Below are 24,576 nucleotides of genomic sequence, written 5' to 3' on the forward strand. Positions count from 1 at the left end.
TAAATTAAATTAGCGCGCACGAAAAGGTTTCCTCCAGAACGGCCCCCATTTTACGAACATTAAGTATATTTTTCGGTTCCAGCCCGCAGGCAATATTCAGTGTACGTGGGTACGTTAATAATCAATATTCGTAACGTAATAAGCCCTGTATTGATCTACGTCCGAATTAGGACAAATTCAGAAACGACCTAGGGAACAGTAATTCCCAATCGCGATCAAAATATTTTCGTGGAAAACAAATACGTTCCCGATTTATTTCGAACGTTGTCCGGAAAAATAGCGCAAACTCCGCGGGATATAGCAATTTTTTTCGCGTTTTGAAGAAGAAGAAAATTTATTGACGCGTGACGTCACAAGAAGTCAAAACGTCGGGAACGCGAAGTAAATAAACATAATTTTTTTTGCGGTTTCGCGAAAAAACGCATCTCGGTTTCGGTTGCCCGCGCGCGATAGCGTTCCGCGGGAGTTGTTCGAACCGAGTTCACTCATTAAACGCAATTTCAGGATCGCTGGGATGTAATCGGAGAATCGAAATTTCCATGCGCCTTGGACAATCTTCTATGTGAACCAAAATGACCAAAAAGTTCGAATTCGACTGGCACATTGCTGTTCCCGAGCCTTTGTTGAGCGGTTGTGTTGTCGATCGCTGGACCGAAGAGAAAGATAATGTGGAATACGAGCAGAAAGCTACGTTTAAGGTCGACGAGTATGGTTTCTTCATATACTGGAAGAGTGATGGACGAGTGAGTTAATTCGTCACTATTTGGTTGCAACTGTATTATTTTTCTACCTTAGGACGGCGAGGTTATAGAACTGTGCCAAGTAAGCGATGTGAGGGCCGGCGGAGTACCCAAAGACGCAAAGCTCCTTAATAACTTGCTTACCAAACATGGCAACAATCTGGACGATAAATCCCTTACCATTTGCAGCGGAACCGATTATATAAACGTAAATTATCAGCACATTGTTTGTCCTACGCCCGAAACTGCCAAGGTAAGATGATAATTGTATTTTGTTTTCTACAAATTTTAATAATATGTGCTTCACAGTATATTTGACAAAAAAACAGGATTTTTGTTTTACCTTTACTGTAATATTTCTTATCGATTATTCATCCTCCTTGTATCATAAAAAAAAAAACTTCAAACTTTAAATAATAATCTAGTTAACTTATAGAAGCTGATATATGAAATTTTTTTTTTTTTAACAATTTACTAAGAAATTTTCTCACCTTGTTTAAGGATTGGTTGGAAGGTTTAAGGCAAATCACTCACAATGTAAAAGCTAATAATATATGCCCTATGACGTGTTTAAAGAAACAGTAAGTTTAAAATCTTATGTGTGCATGTCGAAAGCTTAGCCGAATTGCTCATTTTGTTGTGAGGATTTGTGACGTTTTTCTCTATTTTTGCAAGCTGTTTTTTTTTTTTTAAATTCAATAAATAACTTGTTTCGCATGCTTTCTTTGTGTTGCATGGCTTTTCTACCCTAGATATGGCAGCAGGGCCTGCGGCAAATCACCCACAATAATAAAATGGCGAACATTTGCCCCAGAACTGCCCTCATGAAACAGTAAGTGTTATCGTTTTTTTTATATATATAAAAATATATATTGATGGATCTACGAAAGCGCTAAAAGGCCACCAAAAATAAAATATAGGTTTTAGTTTAGTTTAATTAGGTAACCTTTTGAGGAATAAATGAGAATTTTTTACTAAGTCATCATTTCTAAGAAACATGTCAGATTTTCTAAAAAACAAGTCAGAATTTTTGATATAAATGGGCACACAATTAAAACATCAGAATTCTGGCATTTGTCCCAGAAGTTCTGGCTTAAATAAGAAATTTTTAGCTAAGTCAGAATTTGTAAGAAGTAGGTTCGAGTTTGCTACTTTTTTAGCAGAAATTTTGCCTTGTTTTGCAAAAATTCCGATTTAAGTTGGAAATTCTTAGTGAAGTCAGAATTTCTGAGAAATAAGTCCTAGCTTGTTACTTGTATTTGCAGAAATTGTGCTTTCTTTAGCAGACGTTCTGACTTGAGTTAGCAATTTTTGCTTAAGTCAGAATTTCTGAGAAATAACTCCAAGCTTATTACTTCTTTAGCACAAAATTCTTCCTTCTTTCGCAGAAGTTCTAACTTAAGTTCGACATTTTCGCTTAAGTCAGACTTTCTGAGAAATTAGTTCTAGCTTGTTACTTGTTTTGAAGAAATTGTGCCTTCTTTGGCAGACGTTCTGATTTAAGTTGTCAATTTTTGCTTAAGTCGAAATTTCTGAGAAATAAGTCCGAGCTTATTACTTCTTTAGCACAAAATTCTGCCTTCTTTCGCAGAAGTTCTGACTTAAGTTCGACATTTTTGCAGATATCAAAATTTCTGAGGAATAAGTCCGAGCTGGGTATTTATTCTGTTTGTTTTCTCAAAAATTCCGGCTTTAGTTCGAAGTTCTTACGTAAGTTGAAATTTCCAGAATCCAGAATCCAGAATTTGTTACTTGTTTCACATAAATTCTGACTTAAGTCAGAAATTCATACGTAAGTCAGCAGAAATTCTGCTTATTTGCGCAATCAATCTGACTTAAGTTAGTTGACTGAAGTTTTACGTAAGTTAGAATTTCTGGAAAATGAGTGCAGAAATTCTGCCTTCTTTCGCAAAAATTCTGGCTTGAGTTAAAAGTTCTTACTTAACTTGAAATTGCAGAGAAATAAGCCAGGATTTGTTACTTGTTTCGTAGAAATTCGGACTTAAGTCAAAAATTCTTACTAAGTCAGAATTTCTGGGAAATGAGTGCGATAATGTTACTTGTTTCGCAGAAATTCTACCTTCTTTATCAGAAATCCTGGCTTCTTTACAAGAATTCTACCTTAAGTTAGGAATCTTTACTTAAGTTGGAATTTCTGAGAATTAAGTCAGAATTGCTGAAAAACAAGTCAGTTTTTCTGAGATAACGTAGATGCATATTGCAAAAATTTTGGCTTTAGTTCGAAGTTCTTACATAAGTTGAAATTTCACAGAAATAATCCATAATTTGTTACTTGTTTCGTAGAAATTCCTACTTAAGTCAGAAATTCATACGTAAGTCAGTAGAAATTTTGCCTTCTTTGCGAGAAATCCTGGCTTCTTGCGCAATGATTCTGACTTAAGCTGGGAATTTTTACGAAGTCGGAATTTCTGAAAAATAAGTTCGAATCTGTTATTTGTTTCGCAGAAATTCCAACTTACTTTTGAAGTTCATAACTCGGAAAGCGAAATTATTTTAGTTGGATGCGACTCGGCTTCTTGATAGACCAGAAAGGTCAGATTCCCGTGAAGGTAATCGCGAGAACCTTCGCTTCCGGCCGTACCGAGAAATTGGTGTACCAATTTCTGGCCGAGCTGGGCCTGCCCAGCGGCAAAAACGACGCCATCGAGCCCGACGCCTTCACCTTCGACAAGTTTTACAGTCTCTACCATAAAATCTGTCCCCGAAACGATATCGAGGAACTCTTCAGGACCATGTGAGCCGTTAATGTGGTCGTTACTAGCCTAGGGACCGCGGTTGAGTTTTTACAGAACTGAGGGCAAAGGCGATCACATGACCGTCGATCAGCTGATCAATTTTCTAAACGAGAAGCAACGCGATCCGCGTCTGAACGAGATCCTCTACCCGCTGTACGACGAGAAAAGGGCGACCGAAATTATCGAAACGTACGAGCAAGACGAAACGGCGAAGTCTACCAAGAAAATGACCAAGGACGGTCTTATCAGGTATAGGGGAAGAATCCGGAGAAGTGTTTCGCGATCTTGTATTAGAAGTTTTGAGAAATAAATCAGAAATGCTTAAAAACAAGTCAGTGCGGACATAAGATTGCGAATTAAAAAATCAGAAGTCTGCCTTCTTTGCCTCAGAAGTTCTGACTTAATTGAAATTATTACTTAAGTCTGCGAAATAAGTCCGAGTTTGTTAATTGTTTCGCAGAAATTCTGTCGTGTTTCGTAAAAATTCCGATCTAAATTAGAAATTCTTACGTAAGTCGGAAATTTTTACTTAAGTCAAAATTTCTGAAAAATAAGTCTGACTTTGTTATTTTTTTCGCAGAAATTCTGCCTTGTTTCATAAAAATTTCGACTAAAGTTATAAATTCTTTTAAGTAATTTGGAATTTTTGAGAAATAAGTCAGTATTCGTGAGAGTTTCTGATTTAAGTGCGAACATAAGGGACATTGCGAATTAAAACATCAGAAGTCTGTCTTCTTTCGCAGAAGTTCTGACTTAAATAAGTAATTTTTACTTAAGTCAGAATTTCTGAGAAATAAGTCCGAGTTTGTTAATTTTTTCGCAGAAATTCTGTCTTTCGTAAAAATTCCGATCTAAATTAGAAATTCTTACGTAAGTCAGAAATTTTTACTTAAGTCAGAATTTCCGAGAAATAAGTCTGGGTTTGTTAATTTTTTCCCAGAAATTCTGTCGTGTTTCGTAAAAATTCCGATGTAAATTAGAAATTCTTACGTAAGTCGGAAATTTTTACTTAAGTCAGAATTTCCGAGAAATAAGTCCGAGTTTTTTAATTTTTTTCTCAGAAATTCTGTCGTGTTTCGTAAAAATTCCGATCTAAATTAAAAATTCTTACTTAAGTCGGAATTGTTTTTGCAGAAATTGTGCCTTCCTTCGATGTAAGTTGGAAATTTTTGCTTAAGTCAGAATTTCTGAAAAATAAATCTGACTTTGTTATTTTTTTCGCAGAAATTCTGCCTTGTTTCGTAAAAATTTCGACTAAAGTTATAAATTCTTTTAAGTAATTTGAAATTTTTGAGAAATAAGTCAGTATTTGTGAGAGTTTCTGATTTAAGTGCGGACATAAGGGACATTGCGAATTAAAACATCAGAATTCTGTCTTCTTTTGCAGAAGTTCTAAGTTATATAATTTAGAATCTCTAAGAAATAAATCCTAGTTTGTTACTTTTTTAGAAGGCAGTTTGCTTTGTTTCGCAAATATTTCAATTTAGGTTAGGAATTCTTACTTAAGTCAGAATTTCTGAGAATTAAGTCCGAACTGGTAAATTGCTTTGCAGAAATTCTGCCTTCTTTTACAGATGTTCTGATTTAAGCTCCAAAGTCACAACTTCTGAGAAATAAATCTTAGTTTGTTGCTGACGGTTTTATCACGTGATATATGGAGGCGCGTCTGGGATGGAGGAATATTCCGCGATCTTGTGTTAGAACTTCTTATATAAGTCGAAATTGTTTTGTGGAAATTTTACCTTCTTTCGCAGAAGTTCCGACTTAAGTGGGAAAATTTCTGAGAAAAAAGGCCGAGTTTGTTATTTTTCTTCGCAGAAATTCCGCCTTGTTTGGTAATAATTCTGACCTAAATTAAACTTTTTTTTGCAGAAATTCTGCCTCCTTTCGCAGAAGTTCTGATTTAAGTTGGAAATTTTTGCTTAAGTCAGAATTTCTGAGAAATAAGTCCGAGCTGGTTATTTATTTTGCAAAAACTCTGTTTTCTTTCGGACATGCGCTGACTTAAGTTGGAAATGTTTACTTAAGTCACAATTTTTGAGAAAATGGTAAAAGTTTGTTACTTTTTTAGCAGAACTTTTGCCTTGTTTCTTAAAAATTCCGACTTAAGTTAGAAGTTCTTACGTAAGTTGGAATTTCTGAGAAATACGTCAGAATTTCTGAAAAAAAAGTCAGAATTACTGACTTGTCAGGTTTTCTGAGATAACACGTTCTTACAAAAGTTGAAATTTCAAAGAAATAGGCCATAATTTGTTACTTGTTGAGCAGAAATTTTTCCTTCTTTCGTAAAAATGCCTATATCAATTAGAAATTCTTACGTAAGTTGGAAATTTTGAGAAATAAATCGGAATTTCTAAAAAGTAAGTCAGTATTTCTGAGATAAGTCAGAATTACTGACGTTAGTGCAGACATATGGAACATTGCGAATTAAAACTTCAGAAACTCTGTCTTGTTTCGCAGAAATTCTGACTTAAATAAAAATAAGAAATAACTAAGTCAGAATTTATAAGGAATAAGTTCATATTTGTTACTTTTTTAGCAAAAGTTTTGTCCTGTTTCGCAAAAATTCCGATTTCAGTTAGAAATTCTTATTTAAGTCAGAATTTTTGACTCAAGCTGGAAAGTCAGAACTTCTGAGAAATAAGTCCCAGCGTGTTGCTGACGTTCTTATCAGGTATATAGAGAGGTTAGTTTCTTTAAACTTCTTTTCTTCTATGACCAAGATTTTCCCATTGCTCAACATAGGTGAACAATTATTGACATATTTATATGAGGCTTAAGCATTTTAATGCAGAGCATTGCGACCTATATGTAGTCTCGGTGAATTTTTCTTGATGTTTACGAAGATTTAACAATGAAATAAAAAAAAATTAAAAACCATTTATTGACACATGAAAAGTGAAAAATTATATATTGACAAAAGTGACGGGCAAACTAATTAAGGTTGAACTGTTTTTTCCCACTATCTATCCAACCTTCTTCATCTTCTGACGAAACTTTACTCCTCCTCGTTGCCTTTTTGGAAACATCATCCAGTTGTTGTCAAAATTATCTTTTTTTTGTGTATCAGAACGTTATCAAAACCGACATTCTCATTGCCATTTTCTTCAAAAACAACCTCCTTTACCTTATCCTTTTTTTACGCAGATGGAACGCCCGTATACTATGGTATTTTTTCTATACATTCTACTACTTGTTCCTATACCAAAGGCGTGACTTGTATGTCGAAGTGACGTTTGTAATGCAAAACACTTTTTCTTATAATGTAGGCCCTATTAACTTAATTTTGTCCAATAATGTTAATAACGTCCAAACATTCGCGCAATATTTGTTGAAGGTATTTGATGTCCGACGAGAATGCACCCGTATTCCTCGATCGTCTCGACATCTACATGGACATGGATCAGCCCTTGTGCGCTTACTACATAAACTCCAGCCACAACACTTACCTGATTGGACGGCAGTTCGGCGGTCGGTCTTCCGTCGAAATGTACCGTCAAGTTTTGTTGGCCGGTTGCCGATGCGTCGAACTCGACTGTTGGGACGGTAAAGTTCCTGAAATTTTGTTTAGAAAACAAAATATTTACTAGGACCAACTTAGTACCTGCCTATAAACGGTCTGAGGGGGGCGGCGCTAAAAAAAAAAAAGAGAAGGGAAGCGCGTGTTCGGCAACTGTTGATGAGTTTATTTGTCTTAGTTTTAAGGCACCGTCCCCCTCAAACCATACGTAAGCAGGTACTGAGTAAGCGCATAGTTTGGATCAAGCTTTTTTGTTCATTGAGTTGAAACCTTTGTGTTATTTTCAATTAACTTTCCTAAAGAATTGCGACCGTCGAAAGTTTTAAACATTTTGAAAAAAAAAAAACATTTACCTTGGAACTGATAACCGATTGAACCACTGTAATAGCGTTTCGTAGAGATATACTCCCCCAAGTATGGTATTAGAAATTTGAAAACAAAAATTGTAGTTAAAATGGGCTTTTCCTTGACAAAAAAGAAATTTTTCATATCATTAGATAGTCGAATAACTCCCCAAAAACCCGTCGAAACCCGCATCTCAATATCTTTATCCTAATCTGAAATATGTATAAAAGAACGTAAGATGTAGTTGGATTTTGGGAAAAAAACTTTTTTGGGCTTGTTCTTAATGTATTATCTAGAATTTAAAAAATAAGACTCTAATTTCAGAATAAAATACTAGACTAATCCTAATCTAGTGATAAGTTTCGGTTAGCTGACCAAACCTAATTATTTTAAATTATCATTTTAAATATCCCAAAATTGCCAAGCAAGTCAAAACATAGGAGAATGCCATTCGAATGTAAGGTAAAAAATAATAAAGATAAGTGATAACATTCCGTAAAATTATTGTTTCCAGAAAAATAAAAAGCAAACTTCCATCGAAAATTAAAAAAAGTCCACTTCCGCCAAATGTCTTTTTTTTTGCAAATTTCAACTTATGCGAAAGTCGCGGTAAACATTTTGTTTTCATAAGAAAAAGAACATTATCGTTTTAATTCAGTGGCGGTTTGCAACTCACAAAAACTGTTTAGGTGGATTTTCGTTTGCCGTGTGTTGCGTAATCGCATTTTTTTTTGTTAGTTGGTGTTTTTAAATATGAATTCTGTTGAACGTTTACTTTCGAAGCCATCCTGTAGTTGATCATTCATCGAAAAAGCTGAAATAAAGCGACTTGGGAGGCCTATTCCATATTTAAAAATAGTACAGTCTGTGTCTAGCAAAAAACGCCCTTTTTTGTTGCCCTCGTTTGTTATTCATGAACAAAAAATGGTTTTACCGTCTTAAATCATTCAGAAGCATACATCGTCAGTAAAAAAATGTATATTAAAAAAATCTATATCATTTGAAAGTTAGTTGGGCCATCTTCATCTAATGCAAAGCGTCGTAAGCTGGAATATTTATATGTCATATGTCAAACAAAGGAACGATTCAGCTTTACGGGCCACTTGATAGCAGCCATTCTTTTTCTTTTTCTGAAGAGTACGGCCAATATAGTATTTGTTTTCCTGAACAAAGATTTAAAGAGACAATCCAAAATCGAGCAATTTATGCACACAGAAGAATTTAAAGCAATTTCGGGACTCATTCTCCTTTCTGATTTTATTCCTCAAAATACCGAGCTAAGTGAAACTCATAAAAATTTGAATAACAATCCCTATGGCGTCGGCTGAAGCAGTAAGGTGCCTTTCAACAATCAAACATTTTTAAGAAACACCATGAGCCAACTTTCAAAAAACTTTGCCTCATTCTATAGCCGCCCCTGCAACCCTGACATTTTTATTATACGAGCCGCCACTGTTTTAATTGGTCCCGAGTATCGTTCAACTCCAATGTCGTAGGCAGGGGGGAGGACGAGGAACCTATCATCACACACGGTCGTGCCATGTGCACCGACATCTTGTTCAAAGACGTCATTTATGCCATAAGGGACACCGCTTTCGTCACGTCCGACTATCCCGTCATACTGTCGTTCGAGAATCACTGCTGCAAGACGCAGCAACACAAGCTCGCGAAATACTGCGATGAGATCCTGGGCGATTTGCTACTTAAGGAGCCTCTCGAGGACTTCCCCCTGGATGCTGGCGTTCCCCTTCCGCCCCCGTCCTTCTTGAAGAGGAAAATCCTGATCAAAAACAAACGTCTGAAACCGGACGTCGAGAAACAGGAATTGGAGTTGTTCAGGCAGGGCCAGTTCGTCATAGAGGACGAGGAGAAAGAAGACGCCAATGCCAGCGCGGATCGACCTATCCCGCCGGATATTTCGGCCGAGGTCTGTAGCCGCCATTATTAAACTTTCTTTAGAACCATAAAATCATACTTAAAACACGAAAAAGGTGATACTATTTACGAATCTTCTGGAAACTGGTTTGCGTTCTACTCTGTAGAAGTTTATATACGGTCTGAGGGGGGCGGGGCCAAGTGAGTGGCTCATCTCAACTACCAAACACCGTCCTAAATGGTGCAAAAGGTTCTAACTTTGTCCTTGTCCCATGTATTATTCCATATTAGATTTTAAACCAGAAATCTAGTCGATTGACACCTACAAACTCTTTCTTTGACAGAAGTAAATATTCATTCAATTAAAAGCAGGTTTTAAGGGGGAAACTGGTTTGCTTTCCACTCTGTAGCCGTTTATATACGATCTGACGGGGTGGAGCCAGGTGAGGGACTCATCTCTACTACCAAATGCTGTGGTAAATGTAATCCGAAAAATCTTTTGATGCAAGAGTTTCCAGCTTTGTCCTCGCCCTACTTATTATCTCATTTTAGATTGTAAACACAAAATCCAATCGAGTGAAGCCCACAAACTGTCAATTAAAAGCGTAACAGGAAATTACTTTGCCGCTTATATACGGTCTGAGGGGCGGGGCTAAGTGTGGGACTCATCTCAACTACTGAACCCCGTGGTAGTTTTTTCCAAAATTTATGAAAAAACTTATTATACTAGGCTCCTTCAGTGATGAAGAATCTCATAGTTATATAGAGTCAGTTCTTTCCTCTATAGGAGTATTTTTATAATCTATTCAGGAGAGGAAACCATTAAAATTGTTGGACATAAACTTAGATTTTAACCTATTCGTAGCACTTTAGCATCGGCCGAAGGTCACATTACTAGATCGCGTAATAACTTGCGAGTTTCCTACCATGAAAGGCAACTACGTAATGCCTATCAAAATTTACAATCACTCACCGAACTCTTATTACCAAGGACAGCAAATTGAAAAACGCGCTAAAAAAATTATTACTGAGTAAAACAATATACTCCTTGGATGAGTCCTGGCAAAATGGATGAAGGAATAAGTGAAAGAAATCATATTTTTGTGTGCCAGTTTGATTAAATAAATTAACAAATAAATTTCTGTCATAATCAAAGTGCTCAAACGGCTAATAAAATCTGATTTGAAACCACAAAACTCCTTAAAAAGACCACGCCCAAATCTAATGCTAAGATAAAGAGTACAGATAGGCGCTTATCTACGGTCTGAGGGGGGCGGAGCTAACTGAAATATTCATTCCAATTACTAAACACTGTGGTAAACGTCTCGTCATACCATTTTCCTGAAAAATCAGTAGGTCTGTAGGGACCAATATATATAAAAAAAAAAACAGAAAGGATAGCAAGAATATGAGGCAGTGACTTTGCTCTGCGTTTTTTCCAAAAAATAAAAAAGCTTGTCATGCTAGACTTATAAGTTCCATAACGTGTTTGAGGGTCAGTTCGGCTTCCAAAAAAGGGTATCATAAAAGTTATAAACTTCATCATTCAGAAAAGCTTAATGATTCCACTCAGAGTAGTTCTCAGGCCGCTCCTTTTCCTGTCGAAGACATGAATATATGGCTCTTGTTGTGACAAGTTCTGACATTCAATAGTTGAGTGACAGCATCAGTTCTTTTCTCTTATAGGAGGATTTTTATCTCTTTTGTTTTGTGGTAACTGAGAACTTCTGTAAATAGGGAGGTTATGTTAGGAAATTATTTGTATATTTTGTTCAAAACGTGCACCACTTATAAACGCATCCAAAGCTCCAAATCTTAATAAGATAAAATACAAATTCAGGCTGTTCTTACAAAAGGAGCCTGTCGTCAACTGTTGCGGTTTTTTTGTAACGTCTCTATTTATATCCGTCAATTATTTATATTTGTACGTTTCGGTTTCTCGTTCCGACTGACTGACGACAGTGTACGTTTTTTGCCGTTTGTTAAGTTTCCTTGCGATTTACTGCAGATCCCTGCCCCCGACGCCCCGCCGGGTGAAGGCGGCGAAGCCGCCGCCTCCGCATCGTATACCCCTTCCACTACCAACGTTCACCCTTGGTTAAGTTCGATGGTGAACTACGCACAGCCGGTGAAATTTCAAGGCTTCGATGTAGCCGAAGGTGACTAAAGTAGCAGCCCGTGCCACGCGAAATGTCCGCCATTTTCGCGACTCGTTTCAGAGAAAAACGTCCACCACAACATGTCGAGCTTTTCGGAACCGGCGGGCCTGAATTATCTAAAAACGCAGGCCATAGAGTTCGTCAACTACAACAAGAGACAGATGTCCCGGATATATCCCAGCGGCGCCAGAGCGAATTCGTCAAATTACATGCCGCAGGTGAGTCCGCACGGTATTTCATACTAATTTCTGATGGAAATTGTTAAGCCCTTTAAAAAAGTTATAAATTAAAAGCGTTAAAAAGCCACCAAAAATAAAATATTGATTATATTAGGTTAATAAGTCTCAATTTCTGAAAAGCAGGTTAGATTTTATGCAAAATAGGTCAGAAGTTCCGGAAAATGAATTTCTAGAGAACAAGGTAGAATTTCTAATATATATAGAATTTCTGAAAACTAATTTGGAATTTCTGGAAAAAAAGTGGGGATTTCTGAAAAGTAAGTGAAAATTACTGACTTAAGATTGAATTTTAATAAAATAAGTAAGAATTTCTGGAAAACGGGTTAGAATTTATGAAAAATAAGTCAGAAGTTCGGGAAAATGAGTCAGAATTTCTATAGAACAAGGTAGAGTTTCTAATATATATGCCAGAATTTCTGGAAAACAAATTAGAATATCTGAAAAATAAGCCAGAATTTCTAGAAAGCAAGATAGAATTTCTGATATATAATCTCTGGAAAGTAAGTTAGACTTTCTGAAATATGTCAAAGTTGTCTGAAAATAAGTTACAATTTCTGAGAAACAAATCAACAAAACTATTGATGTCAGAATTTCATGAAAATAAGTCAAAATTTCTTACTTAAATCAAAATTTCTGGAAAAGACGTAAGAAATTCTAAAAAAAAATCAGAATTTCTAGAAGGCAAGGTAGAATTTCTAATATGTAAGTCAGAATTTCTGGAAACTAAGTTAGACTTTCTAAAAAATGTCAAAGTTGTCTGAAAATAAGTTACAATTTCTAGAAAGTATATCAGCATTTCTGACTTAAGTCAGAATTTTTGAAAAATATGTCAGAATATCTGGAAAACAAGTTAACAAGTTTGAATTTCTAAAAAATGTCAGAATTTCTGAAAAACAAATGGAAGTTTCTAAAAAACAAGTCAAAATTTCTGGAAAATAAATCAATATATCTCTACTTAAGTCAGAATTTGTGATAGATAAGTAAGAATTTCTAGAATATCTAATTAGTAAATCAGAATTTCAAATAAGTCAAAATAAGTCAAAATTTCTTACCTAACTCAAAATTTCTGAAAAATCATTTAGAATTTCTGGGGAAAAAGTGGGGATTTTTGAGAAATAAGTCAAAATTTCTGGCTTGAGATTGAATTTTAAAAAAATAAGCAATAATTTCTGGAAAACAAGTTAGAATCTTGAATTTTTAATAATTCAGTGCTTAAGTTAACAGAATGTGTCTAAAATTTGCAATTATCTGCTTGAAATTTGAAATCGTGAAAATGTTATTCTATCATCGCTGACGCAGCGATGGAAAAAACCGTAATTAAGTAATACCAACGAAATCCGTGATTTTTTCAAAAAACATTTTTTTTGTCCAAAATTTCTCAGGCTTCGTGTTCTTAAAATATTAATTATTATATTAATTAAAATATTCATTATGATTTAAATATTGATTATATTGATTAAAATTTTAATTAATTAATTAAAATATTAATTACATTTTTTTCTGCAAAATAAAAGTATGTCAAATTTGACTGACATATTTCTAAAAATATTCAAAATAAACCAGTGACTAGGGTAGGGTATAATAGCCGGGTAATTAAATGCCAATCCCGTTTGCCCGGCATGCTCGCGTTGACGTTTCCGATTATTTACAGGTGTTTTGGAACGCGGGCTGTCAAATGGTCTCTCTGAATTTTCAAACGTCAGATTTACCGATGCAACTGAACCAGGGCAAGTTCGAGTACAACGGCAACTGCGGCTACCTGCTCAAACCGGATTTCATGAGACGACCCGATCGCACCTTCGATCCGTTCGCCGAAATTCCGGTAGATGGTGTCATCGCCGCCCAATGCTCGGTCCAAGTGATCGCCGGTCAATTTTTGTCGGATAAGAAGGTAAGCGAAAATAATGATACGGATTTTCGGCGGCTTCAGCGTTTATAATTTAAATAATAAATAATAAATTTTTGCGAGACCGACCTTGGACAAAAGATAAATTTCGCAAACGGTGGTTTTGAAGCGACAGTAATGTTCGGTTGTGTACTTTGGCGGCGTGACCTGTTCTGTGTGTGAAGATGTTGTCGATTTATTCGTGCAGACTGTTTTTCGAACGTGTATAGTGAATTACTGAAAAATAAGCCAGAATTTCTGGTAACAAAGATGGACTTTCCGAAAAACGTCATAATTGTCGGAAAATAAGTGACAATTTATGAAAAATAAATCAATATTCCTCTGACTTAAGTAAACCACATATTGGCATGTTCTTACGCCAACTGCATTTCCCCCTTTAAGAGTTCCTACATTCGTATTTGATGTTTAACTGTAGCCAAAGAGTTCATTAATATAAACTAAAAATAATAATGGACCCGTAATGGAACCCTGTGGAAGTCGGCGCATTATATTTCGTAAATTTGACATTTTATTACTGCAAAAAACCGCTTGCTTTCTATTGGTTAGCAGTTTTTCAAAGGCCTTGGAAAGGTTTAATGTGTTATGCTCACCGCCTTAAGGCCCTCAACTATGCCACCGACTCTATGTAATAGTGGTCGGGTGGTGGAACGTCCCTTTCTGACTCCAAACTGATTTGGACTTATCAAATTATACATATACAATTTCGGTAACGCTCCGAAGAAAACAACATTCATTCGTCAACAACCAACTCAGCAGCGACATAAAAGTTTTGTAAAAAAAAACTTCTAAAATCAGGAGGGTAAGTTTACAAACGTTTTTACGATACATAGTATGTTTACAGCACGTCTAAGTACCAAAAGAGAAAAAAAAATTATAACATATATATACATAAGATTAGATAAAGTCTACAATAGTAATAGGTATAACAACGCAATACATAACATATAAAAACAAACAGGAATAAAAATGAAAAGAAAAAGATGTGGGCACCATCAAGAATCGTGTAATCAGGTAATATCTTTTTTCCTCTGTATAACAACAATGCTACCAAAAAAAAAGATTTTATTTGGGCTTTTAATTTTTTTAAATAGCAATCTTGATTTAGGATTAAGTTGTTTAAACTTAGGTCACGAGAATTTTTCATGCTTTTAGTGTATTTAAACTTCCTAGTTCGAAGCAAATTTGAGGGGGAAGTCGGCTATTTATCATTAACCTCAAGATTCTGATACAGCGGTTGACAAAGGCCTCCAAATCCTGCGTTGGATATAATTCCGATCGCTCTTTTGTGCATACGAAAAAATTTTCAGGGAATCTATTGAGTTTCCCCACAGTATAACAACGTACGACATAGCATAGCATTGTAGCTCGAGATTAGATAATCCTTTCCGATTAAATTGACACTTGAGAGGTGCTACACACTACCGAGTGAGTTTTATCCTCATTCAATTTTTGGCGATTCGCTGTAAACCACATATTGGCATGTTCTTTTTAGAGTTTTTACATTCGTGTTTGATGTCCATATGGCCAAGGAGATCATTAATATAAACTAAAAACAATAATGGACCCCGAAGGGAACCTTGCGGAACTCCTTACATTACATTTCATGAACGTGACATTTTACTGCTGCAAAAAACTGCTTGCCTCCTATTAGGGAGACAAGAGGACGATATCTCTAAAATTATACATATACATATATATATATATATATATATATATATATATATATATATATATATATATATATATATATATATATATATATATATATATATATATATATATATATATATATATATATATATATATATATATATATATTGTTTATATTTTGTTTTTTCTTAGACCTTCTCTATATTTATGTTTAGCTTTTGGTTCTTGGGTTATAGGTCTTTGTATTAAAAGCGATTAAAATTTTTTTTGTCCATATATTGACGTTTCGGTCTTCTATGACCTTCTTCAGAAAGGGGTACAGTCTAAAATTATGTTATAGTACAGTTCTTTTTTTTTACATATACACAACGGAATTACAAAGAACCTTACCAAAAAGAGACAAACACAAATCTTAAAATTGAAGAGGTAGCATCATATGAAAGTTTATACTTTAAAAGCGTTTGGTTTTGTCATAGTGCCTAGAAATATTATTGTTTTGGTTTTTTCCAACTATGAGAATAAAAAAGTCATACCCTTGATAAAAGATAAAAGTCCAACAAAAAATGATTTGTATACGGCACTCACACACATAATACACACAAATTTAACGAAACAGTTAAAATATATATAAGAGTTTAAAATAATAATAATAATAATAATAATACCGATACGCGAGGTTTGCTCGCGTCGACGTTACTGTAAAAACATCGTACGATGCACGATTGTTTTGGTGCAAGGTTCAGAGGATATACAGAGTGTTTTTGTTAATTTATAATTTTTTTCTTTTATTTATTTTAAATTATTTTTATATATTATAATTTTATATTAATATATCCCTATGTTGTTACTTCCATTGTTGTTTTATTTCAGAATGTTGCAATATAACTTACTGAGATTGTTGGTGTCTGTTTTCGAATTTATATATATATATATATATATATATATATATATATATATATATATATATATGTATATGTATAATTTTAGAGATATCGTCCTCTTGTCTCCCTAATAGGAGGCAAGCAGTTTTTTGCAGCAGTAAAATGTCACGTTCATGAAATGTAATGTAAGGAGTTCCGCAAGGTTCCCTTCGGGGTCCATTATTGTTTTTAGTTTATATTAATGATCTCCTTGGCCATATGGACATCAAACACGAATGTAAAAACTCTAAAAAGAACATGCCAATATGTGGTTTACAGCGAATCGCCAAAAATTGAATGAGGATAAAACTCACTCGGTAGTGTGTAGCACCTCTCAAGTGTCAATTTAATCGGAAAGGATTATCTAATCTCGAGCTACAATGCTATGCTATGTCGTACGTTGTTATACTGTGGGGAAACTCAATAGATTCCCTGAAAATTTTTTCGTATGCACAAAAGAGCGATCGGAATTATATCCAACGCAGGATTTGGAGGCCTTTGTCAACCGCTGTATCAGAATCTTGAGGTTAATGATAAATAGCCGACTTCCCCCTCAAATTTGCTTCGAACTAGGAAGTTTAAATACACTAAAAGCATGAAAAATTCTCGTGACCTAAGTTTAAACAACTTAATCCTAAATCAAGATTGCTATTTAAAAAATTAAAAGCCCAAATAAAATCTTTTTTTTTGGTAGCATTGTTGTTATACAGAGGAAAAAAGATATTACCTGATTACACGATTCTTGATGGTGCCCACATCTTTTTCTTTTCATTTTTATTCCTGTTTGTTTTTATATGTTATGTATTGCGTTGTTATACCTATTACTATTGTAGACTTTATCTAATCTTATGTATATATATGTTATAATTTTTTTTTCTCTTTTGGTACTTAGACGTGCTGTAAACATACTATGTATCGTAAAAACGTTTGTAAACTTACCCTCCTGATTTTAGAAGTTTTTTTTTACAAAACTTTTATGTCGCTGCTGAGTTGGTTGTTGACGAATGAATGTTGTTTTCTTCGGAGCGTTACCGAAATTGTATATGTATAATTTGATAAGTCCAAATCAGTTTGGAGTCAGAAAGGGACGTTCCACCACCCGACCACTATTACATAGAGTCGGTGGCATAGTTGAGGGCCTTAAGGCGGTGAGCATAACACATTAAACCTTTCCAAGGCCTTTGAAAAACTGCTAACCAATAGAAAGCAAGCGGTTTTTTGCAGTAATAAAATGTCAAATTTACGAAATATAATGCGCCGACTTCCACAGGGTTCCATTACGGGTCCATTATTATTTTTAGTTTATATTAATGAACTCTTTGGCTACAGTTAAACATCAAATACGAATGTAGGAACTCTTAAAGGGGGAAATGCAGTTGGCGTAAGAACATGCCAATATGTGGTTTACTTAAGTCAGAGGAATATTGATTTATTTTTCATAAATTGTCACTTATTTTCCGACAATTATGACGTTTTTCGGAAAGTCCATCTTTGTTACCAGAAATTCTGGCTTATTTTTCAGTAATTCACTATACACGTTCGAAAAACAGTCTGCACGAATAAATCGACAACATCTTCACACACAGAACAGGTCACGCCGCCAAAGTACACAACCGAACATTACTGTCGCTTCAAAACCACCGTTTGCGAAATTTATCTTTTGTCCTTATATACCCAGTATGTCCGAAAATTTTAGCAAAATTTTTATGAATCACAACATTACTATTGCTCACAAAGGATACAATTTGGTAAAAAACATTTTCAGTAAATTAAAAGACAAGATACCGGACGAAAAGAAGAGTCACGTCATTTACGAGATACCTTGCAACGATTGTGAGGGTGTGTACATCGGTCAAACAAGCCAGTATCTTAAAAACAGAATTAATGGTCACAAATACGACAAAAAAAATACGACTGCCCTGAAGAGTCATTGCGCGGAAACCAAGCATTCTTTCAACTTTGCGAAAGTAAAAATTCTAAAAACCGAAAATAATACAAAAAAAAGGGAAATTCTGGAAATGGTTGAGATCCAAAAAAATAAGAACTCTATAAATTCGAAAACAGACACCAACAATCTCAGTAAGTTATATTGCAACATTCTGAAATAAAACAACAATATTTCTAGGCACTATGACAAAACCAAACGCTTTTAAAGTATAAACTTTCATATGATGCTACCTCTTCAATTTTAAGATTTGTGTTTGTCTCTTTTTGGTAAGGTTCTTTGTAATTCCGTTGTGTATATGTAAAAAAAAAGAACTGTACTATAACATAATTTTAGACTGTACCCCTTTCTGAAGAAGGTCATAGAAGACCGAAACGTCAATATATGGACAAAAAAAATTTTAATCGCTTTTAATACAAAGACCTATAACCCAAGAACCAAAAGCTAAATATATATATATATATATATATATATATATATATATATATATATATATATATATATATATATATATATATATATATATATATATATATATATATATATATATATATATATATATATATATATATATATATATATATATATATATATTACATTCATTCGTCAACAACCCCGACTCAGCAGCGACCTAAAAGCTTTTTAAATAATAAAAAAAACTTCTAAAATCGGGAGGGTGAGTAAGCAATCAGTGGCGTTTACGAACGTTTTTAGGTGGGAACTTACGTGGAAGTGGACATGTACGGACTTCCTACGGACACGATCCGCAAGGAGTTCCGTACGCGATTGGTACCTGCCAACGGTCTGAACCCGGTGTATAACGAGGAACCTTTCCTGTTCCGCAAGGTGGTACTACCGGACCTCGCGGTCCTGAGGTTCGGCGTATACGACGAGAACGGCAAACTGCTGGGCCAAAGAATTTTGCCCTTGGACGGTTTACAGGTGACCCCCCGCTCGCCGCTCCTCCGGTATATCATATCTATTGTTTTTACCGCGTACTCAGGCCGGCTACAGGCACATTTCGCTCCGTACCGAGGCGAATTTCCCGATGTCGTTGCCGATGCTGTTCTGCAACATCGAACTGAAGATTTACGTGCCTGACGGTTTCGAGGACTTCATGGCAGCGCTGAGCGACCCGAGGGGGTTCATGGGGGCGCAGCAGAAACAGAACGAGCAGATGTCTTCGATGGGCATCGAAGTACGTGTCAGAATAGTAATAATAATAATATAATCTTTATTTAGCACATGAAAAACACAAGATATAAATTCTAAATATAAAACATAAAATTCCAGATAAACGTAAATCAAAAGCTAAGTACGTAGAAATCAGAATTTGGACTTAAAAGTCTCACAGTTACACTTTAATTTATAATTATGCATATTGAACAAAAGTGTGGAACAAAATTCTAATTCTAGATATAAAATTAATCTTTTTAGAAAATTTATTCATTGTGTAATCGGCATGAAACGTCAAATTTGAGACAAATATAACACCCAGATAATTAATTTCGTTTTCATAAATTATTTTTTTGTTGTTAATATAAATGTTTACATCAAAATTTAATTTACTCAATTTATGTCGTTTACCAAAAATACAAAATTTTGACTTGTCGGTGTTTATACAAAGGTTATTATTGCATAGCCATTCAGAAGCCTTCTTCAAAATCAGCATTCATTTTTCTTTGCATTTCATCCACATTTTCACCCACAATAAAAATCTTTTTTTGTGGGTGTTTTTTTTTTAGTATCATCTAAAATATTTACAATGTCATACTTATTACAAAACTTCTGGATTCCTCCTGAGTCGGTTTTTGCTGAGTCTAAATGAGAAGAAAGCTCTTGACACCTTTTGACACCTTGACAACCTTAACCGCGATTCAGGTCTCTACCTGGCACCAATTTCGGAATCAGTCATCCGAGACGGTGTTTATGACCATCATTTAGCTCCGCCCCCTTCAAACAATATATAAGCAGGTACAGAGTAAAATAGGAGCCAGTTTCAGTGAAGCTCTGAAGAAGCCAACAGGATGTTTGGCGAAGCATCAGCAATGTCGACTCAGCAAAAACCGACGCAGGAAGAATCCAGACGTTTTGTAAAAGTATTACAGTAGCCTGTGGAAGTTTCTTTGAAAAAAAAATATATTTACAATATCGTTTATATACATAAGAAACAACAATGGTCCCAAAACTGTCCCCCGGGGAACACCATGATCTACAATTATGCAATCAGATATGCAATTTTTATATTTCATTTTTTGTACCCTATCTGTTAATACGCTGTTCTCTTGATACCCATTTTGTACAATTTTCTTAACAGTCTCTTTCTACTTATTGTTTCGAAAGCACGCTTAAAATCCAAAAATACAGCCAACACAAATTTACCATCCTCCAAGGCCCTCCAGAAATCATAACAGACAGTAACAACGACAGATTCACATGAATGGTTGGAGCGATAGTGATTAAAACAATTTATCGTTATTAGAAAATCGTTATTCGTTTTTTTTTTCAGGTAACGGATCAAAAAGCGGAGAAGAAAGAGAAAAAAGAGGAGAAGAAAATCGGTTAGTGCATTACGTTTATGTCTTCTCCGCCAACTTGTGAACCGTTTTTGATCGAGACGCGTTTCGAAATTAAAGAATTTCATTTTCAGTTACTGCGGCGTAATTAACAGTTTATAAGTTGAAAGGAAATCAGATAAAACTCGTAAGGTTGTGAAAAACCACCGCCGGCAACGTTGGTGGATAAAAACTCAGGTCAGTCTTGAAGAAACATTTTTGAAAAATCTTAAAACTAGGGGGATCTCAAATATTTACCAGACGTCGACAGACTAACAAAATTGAAAACAAAGAGAGTTAACTCTTATAAAACTGAAGACAGGGTTAACAGAGTTAATAATACATTTAACGAGACGTGGACAAACTTACAAAACTGAAAAAAAAACTGAGTTAATTGTTACAAAATTGAAGACAAACAGAGTGAAATCTTACAAAATTGAAGACAAACAGATAAAGTTAATACATTTATTGAAAAAGACGTGAATAGACTTACAAAACTGAATAAATAAAAAAAACAATTAACTCTTACAAAAATTCTTACAAAACTGAAGACTATAAAAAAATTGAATTCTCTCAGGCATTTAACGAAGAGAATTGCAAACTTGAGAAAAAACGGAGTTAACTCGTTCAAAATTGAAGAAATTCAGAGGTAATTCATACAAAATTGACAGAGTGAATTCTTATCAAATTGGAAAAAAACAACAGAGTTAATTTTTACAAAACTGAAGACTATCAGGGTTAACTCTTACAAAAGTGAGTTAACTCTTACAAAATTGAAGATAAACAGAGTGAACTCCTACAAAATGGAACACAGAGTTAATTCTCAAATATTTAACAAAGAGGATTACTAAATTGAAGACAAACATAGTGAATTTTTACAAAATTGAAAAAAAAAAAACAAGAGTTAATTCTTACAAAACTGAGGACTATAAAAAAATTCTCTCAGGCATTTAACGAAGAGAATTGCAAACTTGAGGAAAAACGGAGTTAACTCGTTCAAAATTGAAGAAAATCAGAGGTAATTCATACAAAATTGACAAACAGAGTGAATTCTTATCAAATTGGAAAAAACAACAGAGTTAATTTTTACAAAACTGAAGACTATCAGGGTTAACTCTTACAAAAGTGAGTTAACTCTTACAAAATTGAAGATAAACAGAGTGAACTCCTACAAAATGGAACACAGAGTTAATTCTCAAATATTTAACAAAGAGGATTACGAAATTGAAGACAAACATAGTGAATTTTTACAAAATTGAAAAAAAAAAAAAGAGTTAATTCTTACAAAACTGAGGACTATAAAAAAATTCTCTCAGGCATTTAACGAAGAGAATTGCAAACTTGAGGAAAAACGGAGTTAACTCGTTCAAAATTGAAGAAAATCAGAGGTAATTCATACAAAATTGACAAACAGAGTGACCTCTTATCAAATTGAAAAAAAGAACAGAGTTAATTTTTACAAAACTGAAGACTATCAGGGTTAACTCTTACAAAAGTGATTTAACTCTTACAAAATTGAAGACAAACAGCGTGAACTCTTACAAAATTGAAGACAAACAGAGTCAACTCTTATAAAATTCATGACAAACGGAGTTAACTTTTACAAAATTCAATTCTGTCAGGTATTTAACGAAGAGAATTGCAATTTTTTTTTTACGAGGAGGACGTGGACATAGTGAAGGTGAAATTCTTAAATTTTCGAAACTTGTCTCGATTAAAAAACGTTTTGTAAAACATCCTTTCTCAAGTTGATGGATAAGTTTATTTAGTCATTTGAAAATTGGAAATCAAAATATCGTATTAAATCAATACGGAATCACATAAAATCATCAACAAAAAAAAAAAAAATTTCAAATTTCCATTCAGTTTGAACATTTTTACGACATAAAATTAGGATTAGCACTTCTACACTCCGTATTTCGCCGCTTTAATTTCGGAACACCCCGTACGGCAAAAGCAAATTTCTCACTTGCCTTCGATATTTGCAAGCGAAAGAAGCGAAAAAAAAAGATGCATCGTCGCCCCTTTTCAGAGCCGATAATTTTCGAACCGATCACGATAGAGTCCATAAAACAGGACAAGGGCTTCCAGAAGACAACGAAGAAGCACCAGAAAGAGTACGACGCGCTGAAAAAGAAGCACAGCAAGGAAAAGATGTCGGTTCAGAAGGCGCAATGCTCCGCGATCGACAAGCTCATCAAGGGAAAGAAGTAAGGAGTGGTGTTGTCGATTCGAGGTCTGCGACGATAGAGTTCGCGTTTTGTAGCAAAGCTGACCTCGCGAATGATCCCACTGTCCGCAAGCTCGTTACGGAACAGACGCTCGAATGGAGTTCCCTAATGGAGAGACACCGCAAACAGGAATGGGAGTTTTTGAGGAACCAGCTCGACGATCAGAGGGACGTTCTTAGGAAGCACATGGAGCTGCTCCAGAGCCAGCAGATGAAGCAGCTGGAGGCGAAGCACGACCAGGAGATGAAAGAGATGAAAAGTCAACAGGCCAAAGTGGCAGTGGAAACGAGCAAGGAAGTAAGTCCTCTCACCAATTCTACCCTCTGATTTCTATTTTGTCTTTGGCCTTTCTTTCTCTCCCTATTTTTCCAATTCCCGCCGTTTCAGGTTCATTCCAGAGGTCTTTTCGTTCTTCTCCCACTCCCACTCACTCCCATACTGCTCAGTAACAATTTTCAGTAACCTCCCACTTTGGCGTTTCTGGAAATCTCTTTACTGTTGAATATTCGTCCGTATTTCGTCCGTCACATCCAGCTAGTTATACTTTTCCACTTCTTTTTTGTGAGTTTTTGAAGTCTCTGTGTGTGTGGTCTTTCCTGTGATCGTCATCCTTCAAAGGCTTTAGGCCAAGTGTGATGTGTAGCTGTGTGTGTGTTCTTCCAAAAAAACGTCAGCAAGTCCGTGCTGATTTTTCAGTCTCAGAAAATTCAGTACTTGAAATTAGTAAATTCGTAAAATTAATCAATGTTTTGGAAAAAACGTCAGCAAGTCCGCGTCCACTGGTCCACTTTCATTTTCCATTTACGTCGTAGATCGCCAACGATAAGACGTTGAAAACGAAAAAGGACAAGGAGCGGCGCCTGCGCGAAAAGCAACAGAACAACACGAAAAAGTTCGTGGAAGAACGTAAGGTGGCGCTCGTGAAGCAGAGACGCGAACAGGAGAAACTTCAAATGACGCACGATAAGCAGCTCGAGATGCTGTCGCACGACATCCAGAAAATGATCGACATGTATAAGAACGAGGAGATAGAATACGACATGTCGTCGAAGAGCGAGTTTTTCGCCTGACTAGAGAGGTTTTTGTACGGCGACACGTTCGGACCGAAGCGGTCGGACAGCGCGGACGAATTGGACAGTTGAAACCGGTTAGTTTGTCCCGAAGCGATTCTGTGAATTCCGATCAAGCCCTTAGAATAGGTAAAAGGCTAGGGATGAGTTGTTACCTTAATCTTCATAGTTGGCCTTTCGCGGACGCGTCTCTTAATGCTCGCGTTATCCTCTATCTTTCTCTCTTCTAGAACGGCGAGATGGTGACGAGCAAAAAAAAAAAAACGAACGATACGGTGTTTTTCATTTCATCTAAGATCTGACATAGACTATAGAAATTCTGGTATTTATATATATATATATATATATATATATATATATATATATATATATATATATATATATATATATATATATATATATATATATATATATATATATATATATATATATATATATATATATATATATATATATATATATATATATATATATATATATATTTCGGTGTCGATGTTGATTTGATATATGACTATAAATACGCGGAGTTCCCCTAACTCGATGGCCCATCAGAAGGAATAAAAAAAGGAAAGGGCTTGCTGCCATAAGAATGATTGGTTATTGTTCAGCTTCTTTTTTTTATGGAAAAATTCTACGTAACATTTTGTATGTTTTGTGGGTTCGGG

At 35.0% G+C, this 24,576-nt stretch overlaps 1 protein-coding gene and 2 long non-coding RNA genes across 6 annotated transcripts; 2 read left to right on the forward strand and 1 right to left on the reverse strand.

The window, feature by feature from the left end:
• The first annotated feature begins 282 nt into the window (after window positions 1-282).
• Window positions 283-24,251, forward strand: LOC132704915 (1-phosphatidylinositol 4,5-bisphosphate phosphodiesterase). Of its 4 annotated transcripts, XM_060675241.1 has the most exons (17): window positions 283-381; window positions 505-743; window positions 796-993; window positions 1,242-1,321; window positions 3,259-3,495; window positions 3,551-3,745; window positions 6,834-7,042; window positions 8,858-9,288; window positions 11,245-11,395; window positions 11,456-11,613; window positions 13,286-13,525; window positions 18,770-18,997; window positions 19,059-19,253; window positions 20,565-20,616; window positions 22,643-22,820; window positions 22,877-23,138; window positions 23,654-24,251. In XM_060675241.1, the coding sequence occupies exons 2-17, from the start codon at window positions 573-575 to the stop codon at window positions 23,909-23,911; spliced, it is 3,243 nt and encodes a 1,080-aa protein (XP_060531224.1). In that variant the 5' UTR covers window positions 283-381; window positions 505-572; the 3' UTR covers window positions 23,912-24,251. The 4 variants fall into 4 exon arrangements, with proteins under 4 accessions (XP_060531224.1, XP_060531222.1, XP_060531223.1 ...); XM_060675239.1 differs by having other exon boundaries at window positions 356-743; XM_060675240.1 differs by lacking the exon at window positions 1,242-1,321 and adding an exon at window positions 1,493-1,572 and having other exon boundaries at window positions 356-743.
• On the forward strand, window positions 13,637-15,210 carry LOC132705344 (uncharacterized). The gene is made up of 3 exons (XR_009619394.1): window positions 13,637-14,551; window positions 14,693-14,965; window positions 15,033-15,210. It is a non-coding gene; the product is annotated as an uncharacterized LOC132705344 (long non-coding RNA).
• LOC132705445 (uncharacterized) lies at window positions 16,223-17,626 on the reverse strand. The gene is made up of 3 exons (XR_009619431.1): window positions 16,838-17,626; window positions 16,425-16,697; window positions 16,223-16,357 (listed from the first exon to the last, which is right to left on the reverse strand). It is a non-coding gene; the product is annotated as an uncharacterized LOC132705445 (long non-coding RNA).
• Window positions 24,252-24,576: the final 325 nt, after the last annotated feature.

Source organism: Cylas formicarius, unplaced genomic scaffold (assembly GCF_029955315.1).
Source record: "Cylas formicarius isolate icCylForm1 unplaced genomic scaffold, icCylForm1.1 PGA_scaffold_7__23_contigs__length_41026272, whole genome shotgun sequence".
Classification (NCBI taxonomy): Eukaryota; Metazoa; Arthropoda; class Insecta; order Coleoptera; family Brentidae; genus Cylas; species Cylas formicarius.

Coding starts and splice junctions, on each gene's coding strand:
- LOC132704915 (XM_060675241.1), top strand. CDS start 573: ATGACCAAAAAGTTCGAATTCGACTGGCACATTGCTGTTCCCGAGCCT. Junction 3,746..6,833: donor ACCAAGGACGGTCTTATCAG/GTATAGGGGAAG, acceptor TATTTGTTGAAG/GTATTTGATGTCCGACGAGA. Junction 20,617..22,642: donor AAAAGAGGAGAAGAAAATCG/GTTAGTGCATTA, acceptor GCCCCTTTTCAG/AGCCGATAATTTTCGAACCG.